The following is a 27,370-nucleotide window of genomic DNA, read 5'->3' as shown; positions in this document are numbered from 1 at the left end:
CAGAAGCTGTGCCAGGGGAGGTGTAGGTTGGATATCAGGAAAAGTTTCTTCACCCAGAGAGTGGCTGGGCACTGGAACAGGCTCCCCAGGGAAGCAGTCACAGAACCAGCATGACAGAGTTCAAGAAGCATTTGGACAATGCTCCTGAGCATGTGGTGTGCATCTTGGGGCTGTCCTGTGCAGGGCCAGGAGCTGAACTTGATGATCCTTGTGAGTCCCTTCCAACTCAGGATATTTTATGATTCTGTGAACTAACACTCTCCCAGGACAACACAGGAGTGTAGTTTGTGCCACACCACTTACCAGGACTGTTCTTGGTGAGCAGTCTGGATGCAGTCATCCTATTTTGGGCAGAAAAAAAGCTTAGAAGCAAGGATACAAGTCATGCAGGGACATTTGCAGGGCCAGAAAATAGGCCTTGGCTTGTTCTGTTTTGCAATGTAGTTCTCACACCAGCATCATGCCAAACATACTGTATCATTTGAGGAATGCATTTATTTTGAGCAGGACCGATACTTGAGAAAGCGAGTGACACTGGTGAAAACAGGCAGATGTTTACTGATTTAGTCTTCACATGCAAAACTGCTGGTGTGTGTTCAAAGTAATTTTCTGAAGATGTATCTCTTCTTATCTTAACATCAGGAAACAGCGGCCTAGTGTATTTTCCCATTTGTTGCGATTTGTTAATCTAGATCCACTATGTATTCCAGGGACCTAGTTCCTAAATTTAAAGCTGCAAACAGACTTGTTCTCTCAGCATACTTGTAAGAAATGTTTAATTTTACATTGCCAATTTTCAAATATTTTAATATACTCTGGCTAGGTAAAACAGTAAGGAATTGCTGTAACACAGTGACGAATTAATGACTTGCTTGATAGCACAAGCTCTTATTTCCCTCTCTGCCAGCTCTTGGGCCAGACATTTTGGAAGAGTTTAATCAAAATCCTCATCAAAAGCCAAATGACTGGATTTTAAAGAAAGTTTAATTACAGTGGTCAAACCACCCAGCATGATTTGCTTGATTTGATTAACATAATGAGGAGCTCATTTAATGAGAAATGCATTAATTCATTCAAACAAGTGGTTTTATCAGTAGTATTAAGCATCAACCCAGATTATGTACAGCAGAAACTATTATAGCAAAAATTGAGCAAGGTCAAAGCAGTAGTCATACCATAATTACAAGCTCTTAGCTGTAATCTACCAGTTGAACTGGGTAGTATTCCTGCCCAAAAAAGCAGGATCCCTATTTTAAAAAGCCCCCAAACCATACAGTTTTGCTCCAATTTCACAGCTGAGATCTCCATGTCTTTCTTTCAGATGTTCAGAAGGTTTGGGAAGTGGGACTGAATTTTTTGACTTTCAGACAGCTACACATGCAGATATTAGTAACAAATGACAAAGAACTCAAAGGAACCCTGCTATCACTCCACACCCCTAAAGGAAATGGATGTTGTCCGTTTGCTCTTTGTTTTGCCTCTCTCCTGACCCTGTGATATCTCAGGGAGGCTCCCATCCCTAACCTGGCATAGAGTAACCCTGGGGAAAAATTAGCATTTTATTTCTGGGTGAAGGAAAAAGAAAAAAAAATGCTTCAGGTGGAAAGTATTTGAGCAAAAGAAGAAAGAATATCCTTCACACTTTCTTCCACTGCCTTCTTTAGACACATTTCACCCTGTATTTCAACTTCCTTGTTCCAGGACCCCTTCCCCTGGCTTTGCACAGCACCCTGCACCTGGGACCCTTCTCTGGTGCTCCCTGCTCTATCTCCCAGCAACTGCCACTGCTCTTCTCTCTCCTTTGCTGCCCTGACCACCATCACCTCTTTGACTTTGCCGTGCTCCCTCACCTTTACTCAGGCCACTTGTCATTCCTGCAGTGTCAGTGCTGCCCTGTGGGAGCCGCCTTTCCTGCTGCCTCCTACTGTGCCCGTACAGCACTGAAACTTCTCTGATTTTCAAGTGCTCTACTTCTCAGCCTGCTTGGCTGCCAGAGTACTTTCCAAGTGCTGTTGCACAGTGGACTTCAGCACTGCATAAGGCACAGTTTTTCATCAGCTACTATCAGCAGCTGGTAAAGGAGACCATGCTCAAAACTGTTCCTTAAGGAGACAGGAGGCTGGTCAAGGAGCTGAGATGTGGAGCCCAAGCCCAGTTGCAGATGGGATACTCCAGGATTAGATGCATACCAACAAGTGAAGATAGGCATGGAGGCAGAATTTCACCTCCTGCTTAAGTCAGCAGGAACATGACAGTAAGACACTATTATTAGGGTACCTAAATGAATGTAAGTACCAAGGTTCACCTGCAGCTTTGGAAATCTGGATCAAGATCTTCAAGAAATAAGCTGAAGCAGAGAACTAGAGATGTCAAAAAATAGACCAAAGGATTTGTTTGCTATATTAATAGAAAATGAGCAAGAAAATAATTCATGCTGATCCGAAAACCATAATCCTTAGGATTATTTCTGCCTGTTGCCTTTAAGCCACAAGGAAATGAGTAAAAGTTGGAATTGGAGTCCCTTGATTTTAGAGAAATCGTGGGATTTGCCTATATGTGACTGTTGCACACCAACCTGTGATACACTGTCATATAAACATTTCCACAGAGGAAAGCTTTAGCAGTGATGACTGCACTGTACACTCAGCAAGGCTATTCCCGAGGTAAAGTCAATTCCATCTTGGAACAAACAACACAAACAGCATATATGGACTCACTGCAGAAGCTGCCCCTTGGTGTCACATTTAGTATCCTGAGTGGAATCAACATGGGAAATCATAAAACATAAATTTTTAGAAGATCATATCTAAAAACACTTTCCCCCACTATCTCCCAACCCAGCCTTCAAGCAGACAATCAACATTACTAAAGTTATAATCTGAAGAAAATTCCTTAAGGACCAATATATTTCACCATAGAGTGAATATTTCACCATAGAGTGATAAATGCAAAAAATGCAATTTATCTCCACAGCCCTCAAAAGAACCATGAAAAACAATGGATCCTCATCATGTCCATCCCTGAATGCAAACTACTTCTTCTTATGAACTATGTACCCTCTGTACCATAGTGAACCCACACTGACAATTCCTGCATGAAAGAAAACCATGGTTAGTAACAACAAAATGTCTCCTAAACCAGTTATTCTCTGATCATTCAGCCTTTTTCCTCAGTGGTATCCTACAAAAGACACTGGAAAGACTAAGCCAGGATTAAAGCTAACAACTTCATAGGACACCAGAAATTGTTGATTCTAACAGCAATGCTAATTTAATGACACATTACAATTTACATCACACATGAATTGCTAATCTCAGTTGCTCAGGAGATAATTACCTGTGCATTTCTTCCATCCTGTGTTCAATAGAGCTGAAGACCTTATTACCTCTCCTCTTACTAACTTCCCCTCTGCTCCTTTCATCTCAAAATACCTGACTGATTAATATAATGAAACTGAACTCAAAAAAATTGCTTCTGATCTTTGCTTATCCGGCAGCTTGCTAGCTCCGTCTCTCCTGTTTTTCCTCCTCAATATTTTCTGATTTTTTCCTATTATGTGTACTGATAACAGATACTGCCTTTCTCCACTGATATTCCCTCTGAGTGTTATGACACTTTCCTATTTACCAAAAAACCTGCCCAAACAGTCCTCACTCTGAAAATATCAAGCCCTGTTACAGATATGGTTCCAGTTCTGACTCACAGATGCCTTTCTGAATAGTTATATGGCTTTCCTTCTGGCATTATCCAAGCTCTCAATTTCATCAAAGAAATATTTGGGCTTAGCAAAGAGTAAGTCAACTTATCTGGCCGAACATCAGACACTATTTCTAAAAAGAAAGGAATTGCTAATTCAGATTTTTCTAAAATGAAAGTGAACTATAACATGGACAAGATTCAGGAAAATGTTGTTCAGCTGGGGCAGTTATGTATTGCCCAATTGAGTCAGAAATGACAATTTTTACGGTTCTTTTCTCTGATACTTCCCAGATAGTGAACTGGTCTTTGGCAACACCCATTGCAATGATGTTGTATTTTATTTACTTCTCCCCTTCATGCATGGAGATCAAAAACGTCTTAACTTTACTTCTCTGCATCCCAATTCAGTAACTTTAGGCTGTAATAACTTGGGAAAGGTTAACCAGTATTTCAGGACTGTGCTCGATATAATTTTGTCTACAGACTTTCCGTGTGTAGTATCACATGAATTAAAATATATGGACCTATCACTTAATGTGTTTTAGGAAGTAATAAATAAGCCAGTACACAATGCTCTGAAGCAATGTGCAGCTCTACCACCTCCTGCCAAATGCTGTTCCCTTCCCTGGACTTGCAGAAGTAGCAGGTGTGGTTCTGTTTCCACCGCATGCAGACCTTGACGCACACCTGAGAGCTGTTCTTTGTAAGCACATACCTAAATGTCACATCCAGGGCAGAATTTCCACACCCTTCTTCTTTCAACAAAATGCATTCAGAGAAAATTCAAGACAGGATTAAGGAAAGCATTTTAAAACTCATACTCCTCATTTTGTGCAACTAGGGGTTATCTGTGGCCCAGAGGACACATGAGACCTGCCACCTCAGTATTACCATGTACAAAGAAATTGTTTACTCCATATGTGTCTGTCACCATGGAAAAGCTCAGGGAACATATGGAAAGGATTTTTTTCAGGTTCAAAGGAAAAGCAGGCTCCCACATCTCTTCCTCCTACTCAGATACAAACCAGGATCTTGCTCTGCTAGCCAGTACAGAGATAATCTTCAGCATTGATGTATGGAAACTGCTGACACAATGTAAACATTTGGGAAAAGCAAAATATTTGCCAAGAACCTAGAAGGCTGGGTGCTTAAAGCAGCTCTCCTCCTTAAAGGTGGCTTTCCTTAGCAAGGTGTGCCAGGGAACACGTACCCAGCTATCAGTCCCACTGCTGGCCCCCCAGAGATTAACCCTACAGTACACTGTACCTACATCCCATCGAGCAGTATCCCATTGCCCTGTTCTCCTTTGGCTGTGCCACTGCAATGAGAGTTTCTTGAAGAAATTGAGGTGTTTCTGGATGAGCAAAACAGCTCCTAGGACTCAGGAGCCAATGTTTTACTGTGCCTGAGGCACCTGCTGTGCGGCTGGTGCCACCATCGGCTCTGACGGCCAAGAGCCCGCTACAACATCTCGCTGCACCACTGCAAGTTTGCAGATTTCGGCGCTTATCATTGGCAGAAACATACAAATTCAGCCCATCCAGCCTTGTTTCCCATCCGCGAGCAGGTAACACGAGGGCAGTGTGGAGTATGGTGGTGGGGGGAAAGATGAAATGCGCAAATAGTGTGAGATGAGGATGCCCAAGCTGTCTGGCGATGGAACCCAGCTTTCGCAGGGTGCCTCCTCAACAGCCCTATGGGAGGGCACCGCGGCAGCAGCATGAGGCACACAGAGGCACACAGAGGCCCGGCGGCCCTTACCTTCTCGTTCTTCCTCTCCTCGGCTTTGCCGGCAGGCCCGGGCGCGGCGGGGCCGCCCAGGGTTCCGCTGCCCACGTCCCCGTTGAGGTGCGCGGCGCTGACGTTGGGCGGGGTGATGGCGGCGGCGGCGGAGGTGAGCGGGATGAGGGGCCGGGCCCCCGGGGCGGGCGGCTGGTGGCCGTGCTGCGGGGACACGGCGGGGTGAGGCCGAATGGCCGCGGCGGGCAGGCGGGAGGGCGAGCTGGGCGTCCGCAGAGGCGACACCGTGGCCGTGGGTCGCTCCGGGGCCGGCACTGCCGAGTGCGCTGCGGGAGGAGCACAGAGCACGGTTACATTGCACGCACTGCCCCGATGGGCCCTTCATGGCCATGGCTCACTTGGGCAGAGCACGGAGTCAACAACACCGTGGGTTTGATCCCCTTAGGGACCATTCGCTTGAAGGGCTGGTGTCGATGATCTTTGTGGATCCCTTCCAACTCAGAATGTTCTGTGATTCTGTCTGTGAAGGTGCCAAGGGCCCGATGTGGATATAAGCTCTGAGTCTTTGCCCAGGATGTATCACCCTGCAAGTGTTTTGGCTAATTCCCCTCCTGGCTGCAAAGCCATGCCCGAAGTCACCAAAATTGACTTGTTTCCCCCAGTGATGCCACTGGGGAATGACATTCACTATCCCTGCCCGTGCCTGGAAATAAATACCTAACCTGCTGCCTTTTAAAAATACATTATGTCGTTCCAGCTGAGCTGTTTTCTGCACCCCCAGGCCCTCCTCCTTAGGTGATCAGATCTGGAGCAATGCAGCACGGGACCTAAGGGGTTAGCCCAGATTATCCACGCTGACCCTGCAGACAGCAATTACAAAAGGAGGTGTCTTGTTTCAGCCCTAACAAAATGATCAACATCACATCACTGTGCTGCACAGGATAAATAAAGGAGAAATTCACTGGAGGATTTCTGAGCTCAGCCTCCTCTCTGCCAGCAAAGTCCCTAAGGGACTATGCAGTGCCTTTTAGTCTGGCTGCTCCTGCTAAGCAAATCCTGCCTGCAAGCAGTGGGAACCAGGAATTAGAGCTCGCCCATTTAAGGGTGACTGTGACACACTGATGAGGTCAGCTCCCCAGGGATTCCAGAGCGTGTTGCATGCTTCAGGATGCAAAAAATGTGACTAAGCTCTGGGTCTGTTTCCACAATGATGTTGTCTATGACTCCCAGCTTGGTTGATTGCTTAAGTGTTACCTAAATACAGCTCCACTTCAAGTATGTGCAGCCTAAAAGCCGAGTCCATACTCAGACGTTCCCTCACATAAATGATTTAATAATAGGACTGTCTGGAAAGTGCCCATTGCATAAATGATTTCAAGGTTTCATAATCTTGTTTAGTTCTGTCTCAGTGCAAAATTTGAACCTCTGAACATTTTTCTGAGCACAACATCCTCACTCACCCCATAATAGACTCTCTTTTGGTCAGGTTATTCACCTGGGATGTGAAAATATGGAATGTGATCATTGCACTGTTCTCTTATGTGGAGAACAGCTCTGGAAAGCCATCAATTCCCTTTACATGAGCCAGTACAGCTTCATGGTTGGTATTGGTTGAACTATATTCATTCCTGACAAAAAAAATCTTTGAGTCCAGCAAATCAGCTTTTCTTTGACCAAGTGGCATTTTACTGGAAAATTTCTGACTGACTTTGATCTATCATTTTCTGACAAATTCATCTGGAGGACAAACTTTTATGCAGCTGGAGTTCACTCAATCTGTAACTAAACAACAATGCTAGAACAACTCAAACCACTAGTTTCTATTCCTGTGGTTATCAGTGGCACCCATTGCAGGCATTAGATTGATAGAGTGCCATTAATCATGCTCACTACCCCAGCTGAGCACTCCTGCCAGGAGGGGATTTCATCTCCCAGCCTTCTGCCCTATTATCTGATGTGATACTAAACATGATGGGCCAGTCATCATCAGATTAGCACCTCCAAAGTTTATATGATTCTCCCCTACAGAAGCTCCTCCATAACATCTTTTTTTACTAATGTTTATAGCAAATCAGCTACACTGTTTCTAGCTAGTCTGTAACTTGATGTCACTTTACCATGTAGAATGAGGAAAGCCCTAAAAGTTGTTATTTACAGATGCCTTCAAGACTATTTTTACTATCAGTTATATCATCCCCTCCCAGGACTACTAAGAACATGCTCTGAAAGTGCAATTCACTTCCAGAAAGCCAGGCAAGGTATTCACTAGTTATCTGGAAATTATTCCCTCCTGATTTTCCCATTTGGAACCTGAGTGATGAGCAATTTTCCTATGAGAAATCTATTTTTTTTGGGATGGTTAAACTTGTAGGATCTAGGTTTTGAACTACTGTTTGTAGGGAGCAATGACTTTCCTAAATTTAGAGAGAAAGCACATTAATGGAATTTCTCTGCATGTACCTGGATGCAGAACACTGATTTGATAATCATATTAGGTATATCACCTCTTTCATGTAGGACTTGGTGTTTCCAGACACAAAGGAAATATAAAACATGAGAAACAGTAAAAGAAATGGCCTGTGAAAAATCAACTCTGAGCAGAGTTCTCACATTTTATTCTGTAGTTTCATCTGCTTACTGTTACAGTGTATGCCTTTGCTCTGGGATCTCTGGATCTGGACTGTGCTGCATCAAACATGCTATTAATTAGCAATGCTCACTGAAGGCTATTTTTGTTCTACACCACTCATATTTCGTTTTGGGTGTGTTCCTACATTAGTGGCCTTGTAGGAAATTGATTTGTTACTCATGTATATTGCAAGCCAACAGAAACGTGATTTGAATACTGTGCCAGCTTGCCTCTCTTGAAAAGCTTTTCCAAAAGTCAGTGCATTGACCTGTCCTGCATGGACTCTGGTCCACAGCATGCTGGTGAAGACAGCTATTGTGGAGATAATTACTGATAATCATGAAAACTTCCTTTATTTATCCTGGCAAAGATTTTTTAAATTAAAACAACAATCTCGTGAACCTTCTGGAAAGGTTTGAAACCTTCTGCAAAGGTTGGAAAACTCTCTGCTTAAGAGGTTTTGGAACAGCTCTGTGGTCCCTGGATCACCCTGCCTGCCAATGCTTTGGCACTTCAGAGATGTCAGTGACCTAGAGAAGCAATCTTAAATCAGGGAAGCTGCTGGAGGTGTGGAAAGAAGGTGTGGGCCATGCCAGGCCTGTGGGGCAGAGCAATCTGTCACCTTGGTTTCAGGGGAGTCATCTGCCTGGTGACGTGGGCACAGGAGGCACCAGGAGCACCTGAACACTTGCTGAGCACTGCACCCAAAAGGGGACATTTTTGCCTTTGTGCTGTGGGAGCAGGAGACTTTTGGGAAGGGTGTGACTTGAGAGGAAAATTCTTCAGCATTTTCTAAAGTAGAGAAAAAGAGGATAAATGGATTATTCCCAGTGTGACATGGATGCCTGTCACACAGCCCTGCACTGTTTGTTGAGCAGAGGAGTCTCCACTGTTCGAGACTGAGATTCTCAAGTATTTGATTACATTTTCTTCCCTTTGGTCTGGACTGTGGAGGAGGTGAGATTAGATGGCCATCATCATGCCTTCTGGCTTCAAAAGGTATGAATTCATGACTCACTCTGCAGGGTATTTCTCATTTGTGTTTGCTCTGTTTTGTATCTAAGACCTCAGTTTTGAGCAGTTACAGTTGTTACTGATCTTTGTAAATACAATGGCTCACATCCCTATAAAATATCAGAAACAAAATGTTTTAAATTTTGCTGCATAAAGTTCCACCACAGGATTTGCTTTTACTTTATTCAACATCAGAAGCTGTTTAACATCAGGGAAAGGGGAATAAATTGTACTCTAGAAAATTGTGCTGTACATCAGAAAGGGAACCTAGAAAGAACAGAGGCCCCCTGGTGCAAGAAGCTCTTATTCTCACTTCAAAAAGGTGGCAGCAGATTTCAGATCTTTTGCTTTACCACTAACACAGGGTCCCATTCTGCCTAATAAATACCTTTCATCCCTGAAGCCCAATGAAATGCTTCTTAATTTCAAGGCATGTATTACTTGCACTGCTATAAGGGCAGTATTTTTTATCAGCAAGCCGACCGGACACAGAACTGTTATTCTCCTTGGTATACAGAGTGCTTGCATTCACTCAGATAAATTGTATAAATATTTGTAAACACTACAATCTATTTCAGCTGTAGCAACAGAACAATCTGATAAACACAACGCAGTTCCCAGAGATCAATAGAAACCCATAAATATTACAAGCAAAGCAAACATACTGTATCACCAATGCACCAACTCCACCCTGCCTGGGCTGAAGCGAGGAGAAAAGTGGGGATGGGTACATTCTGGGGGTGGCACTGGAGGGGTACCCCAGCAATGGTGCCAGGCAGGAGGCAGGGTGAGCACTTACCCATCTGCATGGCGCTGCGGGGCTGGCTGCCCGCCGGCTGGGCCGAGTACCGCAGGCAGGTGCTGAGCTGCGGAGAGGCCGCCGGCAGCTGCCCGTGCGTCGGGGGCGCGGTGATGGGAACAACCGGCCTGGCAGCCGTGCTGGCGTTGCTGTGACCCCCCACAATGGGGTGGATGGCTCCTGGGGCTACTTTTGTGGTTGGAGCTCCTACAGCTCCGCTGTTCCTGGGCTGCCCAGCTCCCACTGGCACCCTGCATGGGGACAGACAAGTGCAGTGTAAGCATGCTGCAGAGACCCCAATACCCCACCACAGTGCTGATAAGTACCCCCAGTTACTTAGGGGGTTTAACATAATACCCTATCAGTTGTTAAAGTAAATTGAGGTATTGATATCTCGGGATCTTTTGGTGGTTGCTGTGACCCCGAGAAATGTTAAAAGTCACTTCCCAGCCTGAGCGCTTGAAGAATGAATCAGAGCTCTTCAGTTCTTGGTCTCAAGGTTGTTTATTGCGTCTTATCTATAAAAAATTTTCTCCTGCCCTGCTGAGGTCCGTCCAGCAGGACAGTTCCAGGCACACTGCCTGCCCCCAGGGTGGTGTTATGTCTTTATACTAAAAACTACGTGTACAATATTTACAATTACTTTCCAATACCTATCACCTATGTTAGACAGTGAGCTTCTACTCTAAACCAATTTTAAAGTGCCAACATCACAGCAGAAGATGGAGGCCAAGTAGAAGAAGAAGAAAGGCTGGACACACCCAGATCCCTCCATCTTGCCTCCTGAGCCCCCATTCTAGAAACCCCAAAAACCCCTTTTCCACCCTGTGATAACTTCACTATCATTCTACTTAAACTGTTGTGGCTTGCTGGTCTTCATATAAGCTTGGTAATTTGCTCCACGGGTCATAATCAAAACCACAGGTGTTTTGGGCTCCATGCCAGGGCTTAGGGCTTCTGAGCCCCCTGGCAGGGGTCTTGGCCGTCCTGGACAGCCAGAGGGATGTGCTGGGTTCCCACACTGATATATACTTATCTTTATAGGACTCATTTATAAGCAAGCTGGGGGATATTTTCACCCCTTTATTCTACGGGATGAAGTGCAGGGTAAAAATAGAAAAGATAATTTTTCTCATCATGTCTTTTATTACCCTATATTTCTGTCTGAATAGTTTCTAGTAAAATCACAAATCTTAATTCAGAGGAAATGGGTATCTCCCAGATGTCATTTTGTGTGCCAGAGGCTATTTCACATGGAGTGATAATTAAAACAGACTCAGAGATCTTTTCTTTGGACCAAACCTGCATACAGCCCTACAGGGAGAAACAAAGATGGATAACACAATCTGTGTGTGGCGGTGGAAGGGGACTGAGAAGCTGCAGACTTGACTGGGCTTGGCTGAACACTCACCTTATTGATGTAACCAGCCCTAGCTTAGACTTGCTAAGAGAATGCAGCAGGGACAGGAATGTAGCTGACCTGAATGAAAAAGAAGTCCTAAGAGTTGTTGTCACCTTTCTCACTCCTCACTTTAAACTGCCTGCATAATTTCACCTGAGTGGCCAAGTCCCTTCAGAGGGGAGGGACAAGGATTTTTCTCCTATGAATTGAGTTCAACTAAAGCATGTCTGGATCCTCTTACCACTGAGCAAAAAACTCTGACTAGGACAGAAGGACCCTTAGGAAGACAGAAAGACATCAGTGGACAACTCAGCTGCTGCTGAGCACCTCTTTCTCAGCTGCTGCTGTCCCTTTTTCTCACTCAGGTTCCTGAATGACTGCCTTCCCCAGCTGTAGATGCCATGAAACAGATGGATCATTTTGTGCTGTTTTCTTCTCCTGGGCTGCTTCTTGTGCCAAGGTCCTCTTGCAGGAAAGGACAGCACAGAGATATGAGGCAGAACAAAGTAAAATGGAGGTAGTGGAAATGAGGCAGTGCAAGGGTTTAGCAAGAGAGGAGAGAATAACAGAAAAAGCATTAATAGTCATCTATGGAATATAGAACTGGGAGAAACTCTGTGTCCCCAAGACGGCATGGGAAGACAGAGAGGAGAAGAGGAGAAAGGAGTATGTTGAACAGTCTGGTTCAGAGGACATGGGTGACAGAAGTAATAACCCTAAGAAAAGAGTGGAAAGCCTAAAGAGTGGAATTCTGATGGAAAAAGACCAAATCACATGCTGGAGGATATGGTCCAAAAGGGCAAAAAATAGCTATGCCTCCTGCCCAATCCTCCCTCCTCCTACAGATGTATGGAAAGACATCACTGTGGTATCACTGACTTGACTCATCTCATGGTACAAGGTTTGTCTGGACTACCTTTTGCTAAATAAGTCTGATTTTTTATTTTCTTCAATTTAAGTCCCCAGGTTGGGAAAAGCTGGGAATCCCACCAGATGGAAATCTTGACTGTCTGTCATCTGCTGTGAAGAACTGGCAGGGTGGCAGGAAGGTTCAGCTGGAGCTGGCTTGGCCATCTGCACTAGATTCCGTTTGCCAGAAAAGCACATCTAACAGTCCACTGAGAGCTGTGTTCAGGCAAACATGCACACCAACAAGTACAGAAACTATCTGTGAATCCAACAGAGATGGGTAGATGTTGGATGTGGCAAATATTCTCTGCTGCCCTGTGCCTGTCTGCCCATCTAAAGAGTTTTGTTCTTTTTCCGTAATGCTCCACTCACACACGTGTTTTGGCAGCATATAAATCTTGTTCAGTGTTATTAAATTCACAACTTCTTTTCCTTGGGTTTTGTAGGGTGTGGCAGAAAAACATGTATGAATATAATCCTCTGCTTTTCTGTCAAAGGGGAACAATGTATGTTGGATGTAGTGGAAATAGGAGATTTTGTTGATATCAGATTTTTATTGCTGTTCTCACTGAGGGTGATTTATACAGGAATTTAATTAGCCCACAGGATCATAAATATAATCATAATGCTGCTTTCAGGTTTTGTGGAAAGCACTTTTGCCCTTTAGCACTTCTCTGTCTTGTTCTAGCTGTGACATGCTGCATTTAATAAAGTCTTGCTGATTCAGATAACCGACCCTTCAGCACAAACCTCCTCACTAATTAAGAGCTGAAGAGGCAAGGAGCAAAGGCAGCCAAGGGACTCTATAAAATAAGGTAAATACCTTTAGGTTGATGAGCAGTGAAGAACCAGTGAATTAATATTTGGGGTTTCCTTACTGAAATGCAGTATTAGGATTGTCAGCAGGCTTAGTTATTGCCTTCTGATCTGTTCTTAACTTTTAGTGTTACTCAGGACACATGCAGCAGACTTGACATAAACTTTAGATGCAACAAAGCTGGATAATTTTTCCAGATCAAGTGTCTGAGTTGTGAGGTGCCCTTTTCTGGAGAGGAGTCAGAGATGGTGGAGACAGTGTGCATGTGGGAAGAGAGACTGAGAGCACATGAGAAGGAATGGGTTCAGTTTGCTAATCCACAGTTGTTCTAAAGGAGATACGGGCATGCATATGCCAGCATTTACCTGCAAGGAACATGTAGGGCAAACAGTCTGGGACACAGAGATGGACTTTCTTCTCAGCTTCTCAGCTTTGATATGGTATTGTCCAATACTGAACTCTGACAAATGGCATTCCTCCTTCAAAAATGCCTTTTTTCCTTTTCTCATCTGCTGCAACTGAGGCGGGGGCAGGTAAAATCAGACAATTTACTTAAATCTCCTACCACTTCAGAATTTTAACTGTTCAAACATTAGTCCAGATCCAAACTATCCCAGATCTCTGCTTTAAGAAGAACAAAATGGACATGAGGGGCTACTGAAAAGCAAGACACAAGCATTTTTAATTTTGTTATGTGTCCAGTAGTTTTATAACAATAAAACCATTAGCCAACAGATTCTTTAGAAGAGTAAAACCTGGGCCTATCAGAGGTTATAAATACATCATCTAATACAACTGGTGCAATCTCCTGAGGACATGGATAACTCAAATGCTACAACCAGCAAGCCTCATTACTGAAGTCCACAGTGCAGAGAATTTCTGGAAGGGGAATGTGATTTAAAAGCAGAGCTACATTGTTTTCAGTGCCATCCAGAATGCCCCAGTAGAGGCCAGTGGTCCTCACCTTGACACGGGTGTCACGTAGTTGCCTGGGAAGACCCCGGACATGCCACTCCTCAGAGAGGTGCCCTTGAACCAGCCGTCCTGGCACTTCTCAATGACGCGGTACATCTCCCCTTTGCGCAGCTCCAGCTCGTCGTTCTTCTGAGGCTTGTAGGCATACAGGGCCAGGTAGCTGTGGGGAGAGGTCACACAGGGAGAGAGCACACAGGTGACATCAGCCACCACCTGTCCTGCTCCAGCTCCAGCCCCACAGAGCAGAGAGCGCTGCTCAGAAGTCATTGTTGAAAAGGGACACCATTACAGGCTGCTTCACAAACAGGGAAGGGCAGAGACTGGATTCTAAGGCAATAAGGGAATAACTAATCAGAGTAAAAGATAATTTAGAAGTTGATGAGACATGCTTCTCACTCAGGGCATAACCAAAGCAAAACAGTGCCACTAAGCAGCACCCAAGTTAAGGATGTAGCAACAGTTTCAGAAAAACATGACAATTACAGTGACAGCCAGAGTAACAAAGGTTGGAGTAAGAGGGCTTTGCAAATCCTGACATCTGGAAGAAATATACACTCATTTGCTTCAGGTGTGATCCACTTCTGTTGTGGAGTTTAGGAAGAAAATAAATAGGTAGGCTATTTCAAAATTGGCTATTTCAAAGGTTTTCTTGCAGCTTTCTCAATGCTATTTATGCTGGCCAAGTTTAGAAACAACACACCAAACTGTTCTGATCCAGTATGGCAATTCTTGTACTATGTTGGTAAAACAAAAAGTGAGAAAGGGCCACATTCTGCCGAGGGTTTTTTATTTAAGTGAAGTGGTAGAATTTGGTTTTGGATGTTTTGCAAGTATACTAATAAATCTTTAATACAGGATCCAATATGTAGAACTTTTTATTTATTTAATTACAGCTTTTATTTATTCCCTTTGTTTAGAGTCTTTCTATTTATCTCTCTTTTGTTCTTCTGTTACTACTTCAGGGATGTGTCTAGTGTTGTGAAATGACTACAGCTTAAAATCCCTACAGAGACTCTCTCTGTTTAGAGAGATTCTTGTTGAAAATTAAGAATGATTGCTTGCACTTTGGGAAATAATGGAAAGCCGGGATAGAATAGCAAGAGTGCACACACAGAACAACACTTTCTTTGTAAATACCAGATTTTTTTTGTATTATTTCTTTTCTCCAGATACAAAAAGGGATTTCTGGTAATTCTTGATCAAGGTTGTGCCTTCCTGAGTTTTTTTTATTTATTTGTGATTTACAGGCAGTGAACATAGACTAATAGAAATGGGAAAACAGAGAAAGTGCATTTGCACTACAAAGTGCAGCAGAATGCTCTTAGACTCAGGGGTGGGTGAGAAGAGGGTTGTTGCCCACCTAATAGCATTGAACCAGAGAAAAAACCAAAACTATAGCAGTTGTAATTGTAGATTTTTAGCCAATAAAAATGATACATGACTTTTTACTTCTGCTCTCCAGAAAATATAATTGAGGAATAAATCCTGTTATTTTTCTTGATTCTACTTCTTTATTGTACCATAGATTTCCTTATTTTTATTCTGAAGGTAGTAAATAAACAGCAGTAATGAGCAGAATATGAACTATTTGGTAACAGCTCCTTGGGGAATCTTAGGCTGATGTGCCTGGCTCTGTTTACCACATGCATGGGGTACAAAGAGCTAATCAGAAACTATATTTCATTAGTCAACAGAGGGGAGAAACCACCCTGCACATCCTTTTTTTAGCCTATAAAATCAGGTGGTCTTGAGCATGTCTGTAGCTGTTCACCTGACAGAAAACATGAGGCTGCATATGATCTGAAGGACATTAAAATGCGTCACCCTGACAAGAAATAAGGTTGCATGCTTCAGTGCTAATCCTTCAGCACTGCAAGGGCATAACAGAAAGTGCCAGACTGCACTCACTCAAGGGAGCAGAGAATGTGGCTTTAACTGTCCCTCTTGAAATTGCTGCTTACACAGGGTTCAGATTCAGAAGCTATGGGTAAAGCAGGGGGTCAGGGATAGAGCATTTTAGATAGATTCACTTAGCCTTTCCCCCACCACGGGCTACATGTAATAATTTAACTTACAGATGGAGATTCTGGAAGCAGGTGCAAGGAAAATTACCCTAAGTGGATCATAGGCTGTTGTGCCTTGCAGCTATCTTCAGATCTCCTATTAGTTTCTTTTTGTCCTCTCCTACTAGCTTCACCCAGCAAATTCCCCCAAGTCAGCTACCACTAAGTCTGAATATCCAATATCACAATGAGCCTAAACATGCTCTGGATAAAGTATTGAAATCCTTGCAGAGACTAAAAGAAGGTGTACAACAGCCCAGCACAGATGCCACACCAGAAAGACCAACCTCTGTATGGCTAAAGTGATGAAAGCTTCTGTGTGACAACCATGTAGGGTGACCCTGGCACAACACAAGTGATCAGTACTTTCTTTGTGGACCAGCAATCCCACCTCCTGTGCAGGGGGGTAGTGAGGATGCCCATCCCTGGGGGTCTCCTCTTTAGTTGCAGAGGCACAGGGTTCTCCAAACCCAGGGGCAGGCCCAGCCTTTGGGCAGGCATAAACTCCACTCCTGGCAGGGAGGCGGTTGTGGGAGAGCTGGGGGAGATGCCTGCTCTCATCCATGGCTGAAAACAATCTGATTGCCAGCAGCTTCCCTCCCCAGAATTTGTTTCTGGGTTTTTCCTCTGGCAGGAAATCAGGTCTAGTGGTCCCATTTGCTGAGGATGATTTTGCCTTAAGGCAAAGTCTTTGGATTTGGACACATTTCACTGCTCTCTAGATTTTAGGTGTGAAACTTCACCAGCTAACTCTGTACAGCCTAGAAAAAAGTGTTAAAACAACAATCTGAAATCTTGCAAAATGTAGTATCAGATTATTCTGGGCTATGTGAAACAGTGAGGTTAAGGCTTGGAAGTGGGACCTAGAAGAACCCAAAATGTTTATTAGAAATTCCCTGAAAAAAGGTTGAAGTGTGAAGTGTTCTTGGCCTTGGGTAGCTGCCTGTGACTCTGCTTACAGCGCAGAAGCCCCAGGGTTTTGTCTAGAGTTGCACCTCCCCACTACTGCTACAGCTTTCAAATAATGCATCTTCTTTGACTGGAACTTGGCTCGCAAATGCAGAATGACAGACCGGATTACAAGGCTGCTTCACAAGGGAGATGACAGGAGAAGCATGGGAGGGAGCAGGGGAGGCTTGATGAGGCATGGAGTCGGGGGTATTGCCTGAGAGCTGGAAAATGTCCTGATTCAGCAACCAGGTACTTCAAATGTTGCCAGTTATCGCTTCCTAGTCAGGGCAAATCTTGCAATAAACACATGCCCCACTATGTGCCACACAGGCTGTGCAGGGTGAGCACAGGGCAATGGTGAGACCTCTCCATGGGGCACTCAGGGATGTGTGGCATCTCTCAGGTATAAAGATCTCAAGTAGCTAAGAAGAAATTCGTTTGGTTCTGATTAAACACCCCCATTGTTCTTAAAGAAGATCTATTATTTTCAGGATTTTGTGAATTCAGACCTTGTTTTAGCCATATCATAAAACCCAAAAATATGGATGTGCATATGTGTTTGTGTGTATAGTTGTCCTACTTTTATGAGGATTCAGTAGTTAATTAGACAGGCTAGAAGAGACTTGCTATATATGAAATCTACTCTTTTTGTTCTGTGAACCTTCTGTTATTCTACACACTGTTCAACAAGACCGTATGCCAAAGATGTGAAGTTCATTCATTGCCTTGTTCATTCATTGTTGATGGCACCAAAAAAGTGCAACTGAGCCATTTTTTGTGGTTAATTCTGAATAAATCAGGTGTTTGATTGCATGGGACTACACCTTTTTAAGAGCTTTAAATGAAAGATTTTCTTTAGCTCAGAGGTACTCAGTTTGCTTCACAATGATCTATACAGTTACAAGAAATAAAGTCTAAAAGGGCTCACACAGAAAGGGGGAAGTCTTGCCCTTCTCTATTAATTTTTTAATTTCAGCAGAGGCTGCCTCACATTTGAAATTGCAATCTCTCTCTTCTCAGAATGCACCTGAGCTGAGATTTGGGCATTCAGGTTTCAAGCACACACACACACACGCACACACACACACTGACACACACACACTCACACACACACACACACACACACACACACACACACACACAAAATTGGAAACAAAGAGTACACAGTGACTGAGATGAGCTGCTTACATATTGAGGGGGAGCTGGACCTTCGGTGGTGTTCCCTGATCTCCAATTATTGCACTTGTCCTGGGACTAGCCACTGTGGCTGTTCCAATCAAAGAGGAATCCTGAAAATACACAAAGAACAACACACAAGGATTTAAGAAGAAGCCCATAATTTCCTAAATTTCTATGGGGTGAAGGCATAGAAGAATAAACCACATATTTTATAAATTCCTAGATTTTCTAACTTCATTATATTGCCTTAAAAAAGGCTTATTCTAGCCTTACACACTCCAAAAATACATTTCTGACACAAAGGATTAGCAGAATTTCCATGTACCTGTCAGAGAAATTTTATTTGTATGCGCATCTTAAAAGTTTTACAATGTAAAACTACTTAACTGCTTTGTAAAGTCAGCTCAGCATGTGCATCTGCAGTAGTATCTTCTCTGATAAAAGTAACCTTTTCCCCTCAAAAACTTGTTTTTAAATTGGTACCCTTTTGGTAGTGGTTATGGATCTCTGGAGAAGAAGATACTATTCAATTTCCAAAATGCACTCTCATTTCTATGTACTCTTTTTATCATCAGGAATATTCTTCTCCTTCAAAAGAAGGTGACTACTCAACCCAAAGCTTTCTCTGAATGGAGAAAGTAGTTCACTCCACTTTTACCCCAGAAAATAAATCTCTCATATAGACAGCTGGACAGATCTTCTCCAGCTATTCATGTGAAAGGCAATTCTAAATGTAATCATTCATTTCTCAAAGCCTAATGCTCAGCCAAATTATATAGGGCAATCTCTTTTTGAGTTGTCTCACCAAAGTCCTCATTCATCTATGTCAAAAATGAATCCTGACTGGAAACGTCTCCTGAACTAATGCCAAGGCCTGTAGCAACAGATCTTTATTGCAGACAGGGCAGAGCTGGGCTGATGGGACTTGTAGTGGTTTACTTGAACAAAAAGTTTTCTAATAAGTCTCACCATATGCTGTGTGCATGTCCATATGCAGAATGGCTGTACAAAGTAGGAACCAATACCCACAAATTGCAGGTTCAGGCAGGGTGTGTTATACTCAGCAAAGATCCTGAGAAGTTCACAGGCCTCCACTACAGCTTTTCTGTTTCAAAATTCTATCTAACAAACAGTAAATATTGATTTTTGGAACACAAACATGGGGACAATTTTTGCACTTAAAAATGACACTGAATTAAACCAAGACACAGAGTTAAACTAAGACACACATTGTTACTTAATTACTGGATTTCAAGGTTATCTTATTCCAAAAAAGCCACATAATCATTACTGTTCTGTCTTGACAGTGCATTGCTGAGCTATATTGCTTTGCTGTTTATGAACACATTATCATTAGGAAATTGTGCAGCAAAACATGGAAACACTGCACTGTGATTCTAAAGCTTTTGGCAAAAAGCAGCAAGATGTTCCATTTCTCACCAACATCTACACTCAATCATGAAATTATATTGACAAGTACATCTCCTTTTTCTCATTATTTCCTCAAACTTTCTGGCTGCTTGCTCAAACAAAGAAGGATCCAGGCAGCTCTTGGTCCTATGTGTAAAAAGCATTCTTTCCAGCTCTGTGACTAAGGCTTTATTAATACTGCCTGTCACGTCAGTGAGCTAGTATCAACTTACAGAAAAAACACACCAGCCCACTAAAAAATTTAGGGATAGCTGGAGAATGATCCCTTATTTGTTATGTTGAGCTGGTTAATGGAGTTAGGGATTGCAGAAGATGTTGGGCTGAGACACCTGGCAGCTACCTCATCCAAGAGATAAATGAGAAATCAACTAGTTCAAACTTTGTGTTGTGCTACCACTGTATGCCTGCTCTGGACTAGAGAAAGTCTCTAAGAAAACAGAAAATGCATCAGTCCCCACCCTTCCTTGCTAGGAAAAAAATTAGATTTTATGTCATGAAAAAACAGATCTGAATGAACAGCCTCAGGGTGCAACTGTAAAGGCACAGAAGATCACAGGAGGAAAGAATAGAACAGGACAAAATGGAATAGAGTAGAATAGAATATGTATATTGAAAGTGACCTGCAACAAGCATCTAATCCAACTGCCTGACCACTTCAAGGTTGACCAATTAAGGACATTTCCAAATGCCTCTTAAACACTGACAGGTTTGGGGCATCAACCACTTTTCTAGGAAGCCTGTTCCAGAGTTTGACCGTCCTCTCTGTAAAGAAATGCTTCCTAATGTCCAGTCTGAATCTCCTGTGGGGCATTCCCACAGGACCACTCCCTTGCATTGTGTCAGTGGACACCAGGGAGAAGAGCTCAGTTCTTCCCTTTCTGTTTCCCCTCCTCAGGAAGCTGCAGAGAGCAATGAGGTCACCCCTCAGCCTCCTTCTCTCCAAACTAGAAAAGCACAGTGTCCTCAGCTGCTCCTCTTAGGACATTCCTTGCAGTCCTTTCACCAAGATTTGTTGTCCTCCTCTGGATGTGTTCAAGGACTTTCACATCCTCTTTCCATGGTGGGGCCCAGAACTGCACAGAGTGCTCCAGGTGAGGCCACACCAACACTGAATACAGCAGGATAATTTTGGGTGACTGGTGATGCTCTGTTTGATGCACCCCAGGATGGGCTTTGCCCTCTGGTGTCTCACACTGAGCCTGCTGTTCACCAGCACCCCCAGATCCCTCTCTGCAGGGCTGCTCTTCAGCCACTCCTCTCCTCATCCATACTTATGCCTGGCATTACCCCATCCCAGGGGGATCAGAATCCAGCATTTTGAATTGTTACATTTCCTCCTGCTAATCATTGGCCAATGCTCCAGTGTACCTACATCCCTCTGCAAGACATCTTGTGCCTCCTCAAGAGAGTTAAAAGCACCTCCCACTTTGGTATGATCAGCAAACTTGCCAGTGGTGCATTCAACTCCTGCATCCTGATCATTGATATATATGCATATGTGTGTGTGTGTATATATATATATATATATATATATATGTATGTATGTATGTATGTATATATGTATATATATATTCACACACGCATATATATATATATATATATATATATATATATATGACAGAACTGGCCCTAAAACTGAGCCCCAAAGAACATCACTGGTGACCAGTCAACAGCCAGCTGTAGCCTGCAATCCTTTGAGATCTGGCCTTTGGCCAGTTCTTCACCCAGTGCATCACAAGTCCACTCATTCCATGGCTGATCAATCTGTCCAGAAAGATGCTGAGGTACAGTATCAGAAGCCTACTAAAATCCTGAGAAAACTGTATCCACTGCTTTCTCTTCATCCACTACACAGGTGACCTTATTATAGAAGGATATCAAATCAGTTTAATGAGACTTCCCTTTTATGAACCCATATTGACTGTTCCTTATGACTGTATCATTCTTTAAATGCCTTTCAGTAGTACCCAGTATAATCTCAATAATTTTTCCAGCAACTGAGGCTAAATTAACAGGTCTGTAATTCCCTGGGTCTTTCCTCATGCCTTTTTTTTGTGGACTAGAATAACATTGTCAAGCTTCAAATCAGCAGGACCTCCCTAGACCTGCAAAATCTTTGACAGATTATTGAGAGGGGTCCTGCCGCAACATTCACTGGCTCCTTCAGAACACTTGGATGAATCCATGAGGCCCCATGGACTTGTGAACATTCAGCTGATACAGCTGGTCTCTTACAATTCCAGTGTCCACAATATAAAGCCACTGTTCTCACATTTATGGTCCTCCAACTCAGAGGACTGGGAAGCTGTAGGTCTACTAAAGAATGAGACAAAAAGTGCATAGAATGCATCTGCTTTTTCTTCATTCCTGTTAGTCAGATTGACCAAGCACTATCAACTATTTGCCACCTTCACCAAGTCATCAAGTATCAGCCCAATATTTTCTTTAGACCTCATCTTAAAAAAAAGCCCTTCTTGTTATTTGAAACAACACTGGACAGTTTCAACTGTAATTGAGCTTTGGACTTTCATGTCTTCTTCCTGTGTAAATGAACCCCAGCTCTGTACTCAGAGCTGACCACTTCAAGGTTGACCAATTAAGGACATGTCCACCTTGCTTCCAGAGGTCATACAGTTTCTTTTTCCTCCTGACCCACACAAGGAGTTCCCTATTCAGACAAGCTGGCCTTTTGCTCTGCTTGCTTGACTCACAGCATGGTAAAGCTATCTGCTCCTGCGCTTCTGAAAGGTGAGTCTTAAATACTGATCAGCACATGTAGACTCCAAAGTCCTTAAAAGCAGATTCCCTTGGCACACCGCTAAGTAAGGCCGTGAACAGCATAAAGTTTGCTCTCATGAAGTCCAGGGAAGCAACTCTGCCATCCTTTTTTGTCCTTACAGTGAAAATCCTAAACTCAGCCATTTCATGAACACTGTAGCCAAGACAGCCGCCTACTGTCACATCCCTGATGAGTCCTGCTCTATTCACAAATAGTCAGTCCAGGAGGGCATCTTTTCTAGTTGGCTCTCTAAATATGAATGACAAGCAGTTTTCTCTAGAAGCCTCAAGAATTTCCAAGACTTGTCACAGAAGTATGATATTTCCAGTTGATATCTGGGAACTTGAAATCTCCCATAATGACAAGGGCTACTGGTCCAGAGAGTTCTCCCAATTGCCTACAGAATAACTCACTGGTGCTTACATCCCAACTGGGCAATTAGTAGCAAACACTCTCTACAATACCTGCTTTGTTTTCCTTCCCTCCAGTCTTCACCCAGAGGCTCTTCAACACATCACTAACTCTAAGGGCTGTGTAATCAAACCTCTCCCTTACTTATAGTGTCATACCTCCCCCTCACCTGTCCTGCCTCCTCCTGAAGCCTGTAGCCCTTGGTGCCAGCACTCCAATCACAGGACTCATTCCACTAGTAGCAATGATATCCAGCTCTGGGAGCTGACCAATGCTTCATCTTTCTTGTGAGACACATGCTAACTCTTCTTTAGCTCCTGTGATCGTCCCTCTGCACACTGCAGCAAAGTCAGTTTGCAGAGGTGCAGCTACCCCAGGCTGGAGTCGCCACTGCAGGCACTCTGGGCTGAGCCTGCCTGACTGCAGAGTGATGAGTTCAAGCCAAGAGAACAGAGCAGTAGTCAAAGCATCATCTATTTGCCTGTTTGCACTGACAATGGGCCTCCTGTGTCTTCTGTATTACTGATGATCTCAAGTGCTTCCTATTATGCTTGACTAACATATAGTCCAAGGGATTAAGAAGTAATGTAACTGCCATTCACCATTGCTGGATGGCGATTTTGCTTTCTCCTCTTGAATAATCCCAGAGATGTCTCCACAGTTCTGTATATGTCTATCTACCTTATATTCAGTTTGCCTGTATCTGGTTACTCCAATATTACTGCATCTGGTGCCAGCCTGGCACCTACAAACAATTCATTTTTGCCACTTTGTACAGCCTAGTATCCTATACATCCAAACTCTAAATCAGCAACTGCTTCCTGATTGTGCTCTGGTTCTTTAGCTGCTCTCCCTACAGGCTTTGACGTGACTGTGTACTTTCCAGTCTGTCTATGACCCTGCTTTTCATCATCAGGTTTTACTCCATGGGACCTGCTGGCCTTCCATACATTGAATTCAGCTCCTCTGTTCACATCTTGACTTTTACTGTCACAGAAGTATTCTGCTCTTCAGCTTTATGTGTGTCTATGCTCCTTGCTGTATTCTCTTGGTGGCTACTTGATTGCTACTATGCATCTGAATGTTCACCAGCTTTGCATTTAAACTACAGTCCCTGACACAGTTGGGGAAGTCTTTCTAAGCTGATTCTTTCGAGGTCCTCTTGTCTCCTGTATGTATCACTAATTAACTCATATAATAAAATACAGTATTGCTGGATTATTTTGCAAGATTGTATTTGCAATAAGATTTTGAAGAGACTGGTTTTTGCAAAAGAATAATCTCCTATTTCCTTATGCTTTATACTTCTTTATACTTCTTTTCTTTATACTTCTGATCACCTGAGTTGGAAGTTTACCTTTCTACTCTTCACACAATTTTATGTGCATCTCTCCAGTAACTAGTAATACCAATAATCCTCCTGGAGAACACAGCAGGCCTTTCTCTACCACAGCTGGTAGAAGGACTTAGTACATTTTCCTTCTTTATTTAGCCCTGGAGCCAGGTTGTACTTTTGCTACTGTGATCTAAGGAACAAGGTACTAAACATGTCCTCCTTTCCTCTTCATCTGCTCAGGGGAATGGGATCCAAGACAATGCTCTGATTTTCTTGTTCTCTGCTTTGATACCTTTAAGGAAGTCTGTGTGCCACATCCTTGCATTCTGATGGCATGTCCCTACATGATCCATCTTCCTTGTGTGGCATCAGACACACAAATAGAGCCATGCACAGACATTACACAGGGAGGACTAAAACACTGCAGCATTTGTGTCTTAATCCTTCTTCAATCTCTGCTACTCAGCGTTGCTAAAGCCTTACGGGTAGGAGATGTCTCTGACAGCCAGGATTTTAAGAGGCATATAGGCACTTACTGATAAAAACAGGCACCTTGCAGAGTTTTCTCAGAGTGGCATTAAGTACTTCACTGCCTGATTCCCACTGATTTTATTGCAATTTAAGTAATAGGAGTCACTTCTGAAAATACCATTTGGTGCTCCTCTCTATCCCTATGTGTCTCTAATGCCTTTAAACATTTGGCCATTGAATTTCCAGATGTGACCTCCTCCTGGGTGATCACACATGCACACCTCTTGATTAGGAGGCTGTTTAATGGTGGCATGCACTTTTCTGAACCAGGCACTGCCAACTCTGATCCCATTTACTTAGGCCTGTGAACAGCAAAATCTGACTTCTTCATGCTCCCACTTCAGCCTGGCATCCTCCAAGCACCACTCACCACTGTTTCAGCTCAACAGCACCAGCTCTTTTCCTCTGGACACTACAGACCCAGATGCCAGCCAGCAGGGAAAAGCAATTGCACAAAGGTGTGCTGAAAGTCACCTCCAGATCCTTCTGCACTAATTTCTGCTTCTTGGTGACCATTGGTAGCACAGCAGCACCACCTGTACTGTGCAAGGCTAAATCCTGAGTAAAACTCCCAGACCATACACACAGGCACCATGGTGCTGCATGACAGGTATTTCACTCCCAGCTCATGCTGTGCCCTCTGTTTTTATCACCAGCTACTCTGGTGTAGTAGGTGATTATGTACTCATGGACTGGAGAATAATATTAAAAGGACTTTTTGCTTTTTTTTTTCCTGTAAACACAACAGCTTCCTTATGACCACTGAAACATTACTCCCCACTAAATATTACTGACAAGCCCAGAGACACCAGGAAATTAAAGGTAACAACTACTCATCTGGGCTGAAACATCTTCTCAAACTCATTCCCTTTCTCTTTTCCCATCCACACTTTTATGGAAGGATAAAAATGACTAGTGTGGACTTCCAGCATAAATTATATTTTTCTTTCCCTTGCAGATTTATTTTAGATTTTCACCAGTAGTTTAAGGCCACATTTGTGGTTTAATTTGAAAAGACAGGGTGCCTGTAGGGATTAGTGAAAATGCCTTGCAAAAGCAAGAGATTCAGTCTTCGAGCAGAATAGAAGTCTAGAGGACAGTGATAAAACTAGGAACAGAGTAAAATGATATTGCAGGTTGCAGTAGCCTTCACTGAAAAATAATTGTTGCTATCAGATGAATGTTCCTATCATCTAGAAAATCAACCAGAATTCTCAGTTTTGACTTCAAAGAAAATCCAGCACTCTCTCACCACAGGGCACTTATCACATTCATTAATTCTCAGGAAAAATTCTTTTAATGTCTTGAATGCATATTTACAGCTTACTTTAAATTTGTCTTTAATATTACTTTAAAATAAGAGAAAAAACACCCATTCAACTCACATAAGTTGACATACCATCCTCTGGAAATATCATAAAAACAGGCTAATGGTCTTTAAGATTCCTGTGACTCGTTTCTCTAATTTGCTGACTCCATAAAACAATGACTGTGGCAATCATTCTGAACCTTAATGTTCCTAGAAATAATGTATTAGCACTTAATGCATGGTAGTGACACCAAGTATTGATGAAAAGTGTTACATGCAAGATCAAGTAGCCTCATCAAATGCTAATTATCAAAGTGGGGGCTGAAATGGACTTACCAATTCTAGAGGAAGATTTTTTTTTTCCATAACGGTGTGTGTGAAAAACAAACAAATGTGCAGGATAACAGCTGCAGCTGCATAAATAGCTGCATAAATACCCAGTTCCTTCCTGCAAAGACTGGAGCTAAATTTATATGATTTACTGAGGGGTTCTTACAACCTGCAAGTATCTGTGGCTGTGGATGAAGGTGAGGCACAGTATTATGCTAGCTTTTTCTAGGACCAGGTTGGCCCTGATTATTTTTGGTTTGTAATAGACCAAAAACTCTAAATCATATCTTCTCTCAGTAGCTCATAGAGCTATGCAAAGAGCTGCAGAAGTCAAGTAAATTAATTTCCTGAGCTTCCATTTCCCCTATCCTGCAATCTAATGATGCCTGAAAGTTAGAAGAAAAAAAAACCCAAATATTTTTGTCATTTTCTTCTGAAGATTCATCTGACATTACTATCCATAAAAGCGCTGATTATTATGGCTCACAGCTTCTCAGCTCCCCCAAATGAGGACTAATTAAGCATCATGTGGATGAGCATCATGAGAATTATATTTTATTCAGCCTTGTTTCTCTCAGACTATACTCAGGGTATAGCTCTCCACCACAAGGTTTTAAATAAGTTTGTAGTAAATAGTTTCTTGAAATTCTGGGATCAAAGAACATGAAAATCAATCAGAGATACAGGAAGGCTTCAAGTTAAAGCTTGACCTGTAAAAGATGTTAATTTAACCCCACACTCAGAATTGTCCTTTTGATAACTGTACAACAAAATCATCAGGATCCTGTGCAATACCTCCTGTAGGAAGTCCCCATCCAGGGAGAAAATAGTGGTAAACAAATAAACCCTCCAAGCAAAGAAAAAAAAAAAAGAGGAAAATACACACTTTAGTAATTTCTGCTCAAATGTCATACATATGTAGACATAGTGTGTGCCACATGAACAGGATTTTATGGCATGGGGTAAATACCAAGACAGTGTCTCACTTACTCTTGAGACTTCTAAACCAGTAGGTGACTGGCAGGTACTGTAAAGCCTCAAGATTAGCTGTGTGCAAAAATTATTT

At 42.9% G+C, this 27,370-nt stretch overlaps 1 protein-coding gene across 1 annotated transcript in view; it reads right to left on the bottom strand.

Annotated features, from left to right (window-relative positions):
• SH3RF3 (SH3 domain containing ring finger 3) overlaps positions 1–27,370 on the bottom strand; it is a 246,174-nt gene that overhangs the window by 29,677 nt on the left and 189,127 nt on the right. The window contains exons 5-8 of the mRNA XM_054272003.1: positions 18,187–18,287; positions 13,974–14,144; positions 9,882–10,132; positions 5,461–5,765 (exon numbers count right to left, since the gene is read on the bottom strand). Coding sequence (XP_054127978.1) covers positions 5,461–5,765; positions 9,882–10,132; positions 13,974–14,144; positions 18,187–18,287 — 828 coding nt within the window. The remainder of the gene's footprint in view (positions 1–5,460; positions 5,766–9,881; positions 10,133–13,973; positions 14,145–18,186; positions 18,288–27,370) is intronic.

Source organism: Melozone crissalis, unplaced genomic scaffold, assembly GCF_028551555.1.
Source record: "Melozone crissalis strain CALT ecotype California unplaced genomic scaffold, PUWL_Pcris_2 ptg000013l_1, whole genome shotgun sequence".
Taxonomy (NCBI): domain Eukaryota; kingdom Metazoa; phylum Chordata; class Aves; order Passeriformes; family Passerellidae; genus Melozone; species Melozone crissalis.
The sequence above is the reverse complement of the archived record's forward strand: the minus strand, read 5'-3'. Positions and strand labels throughout refer to the sequence as shown.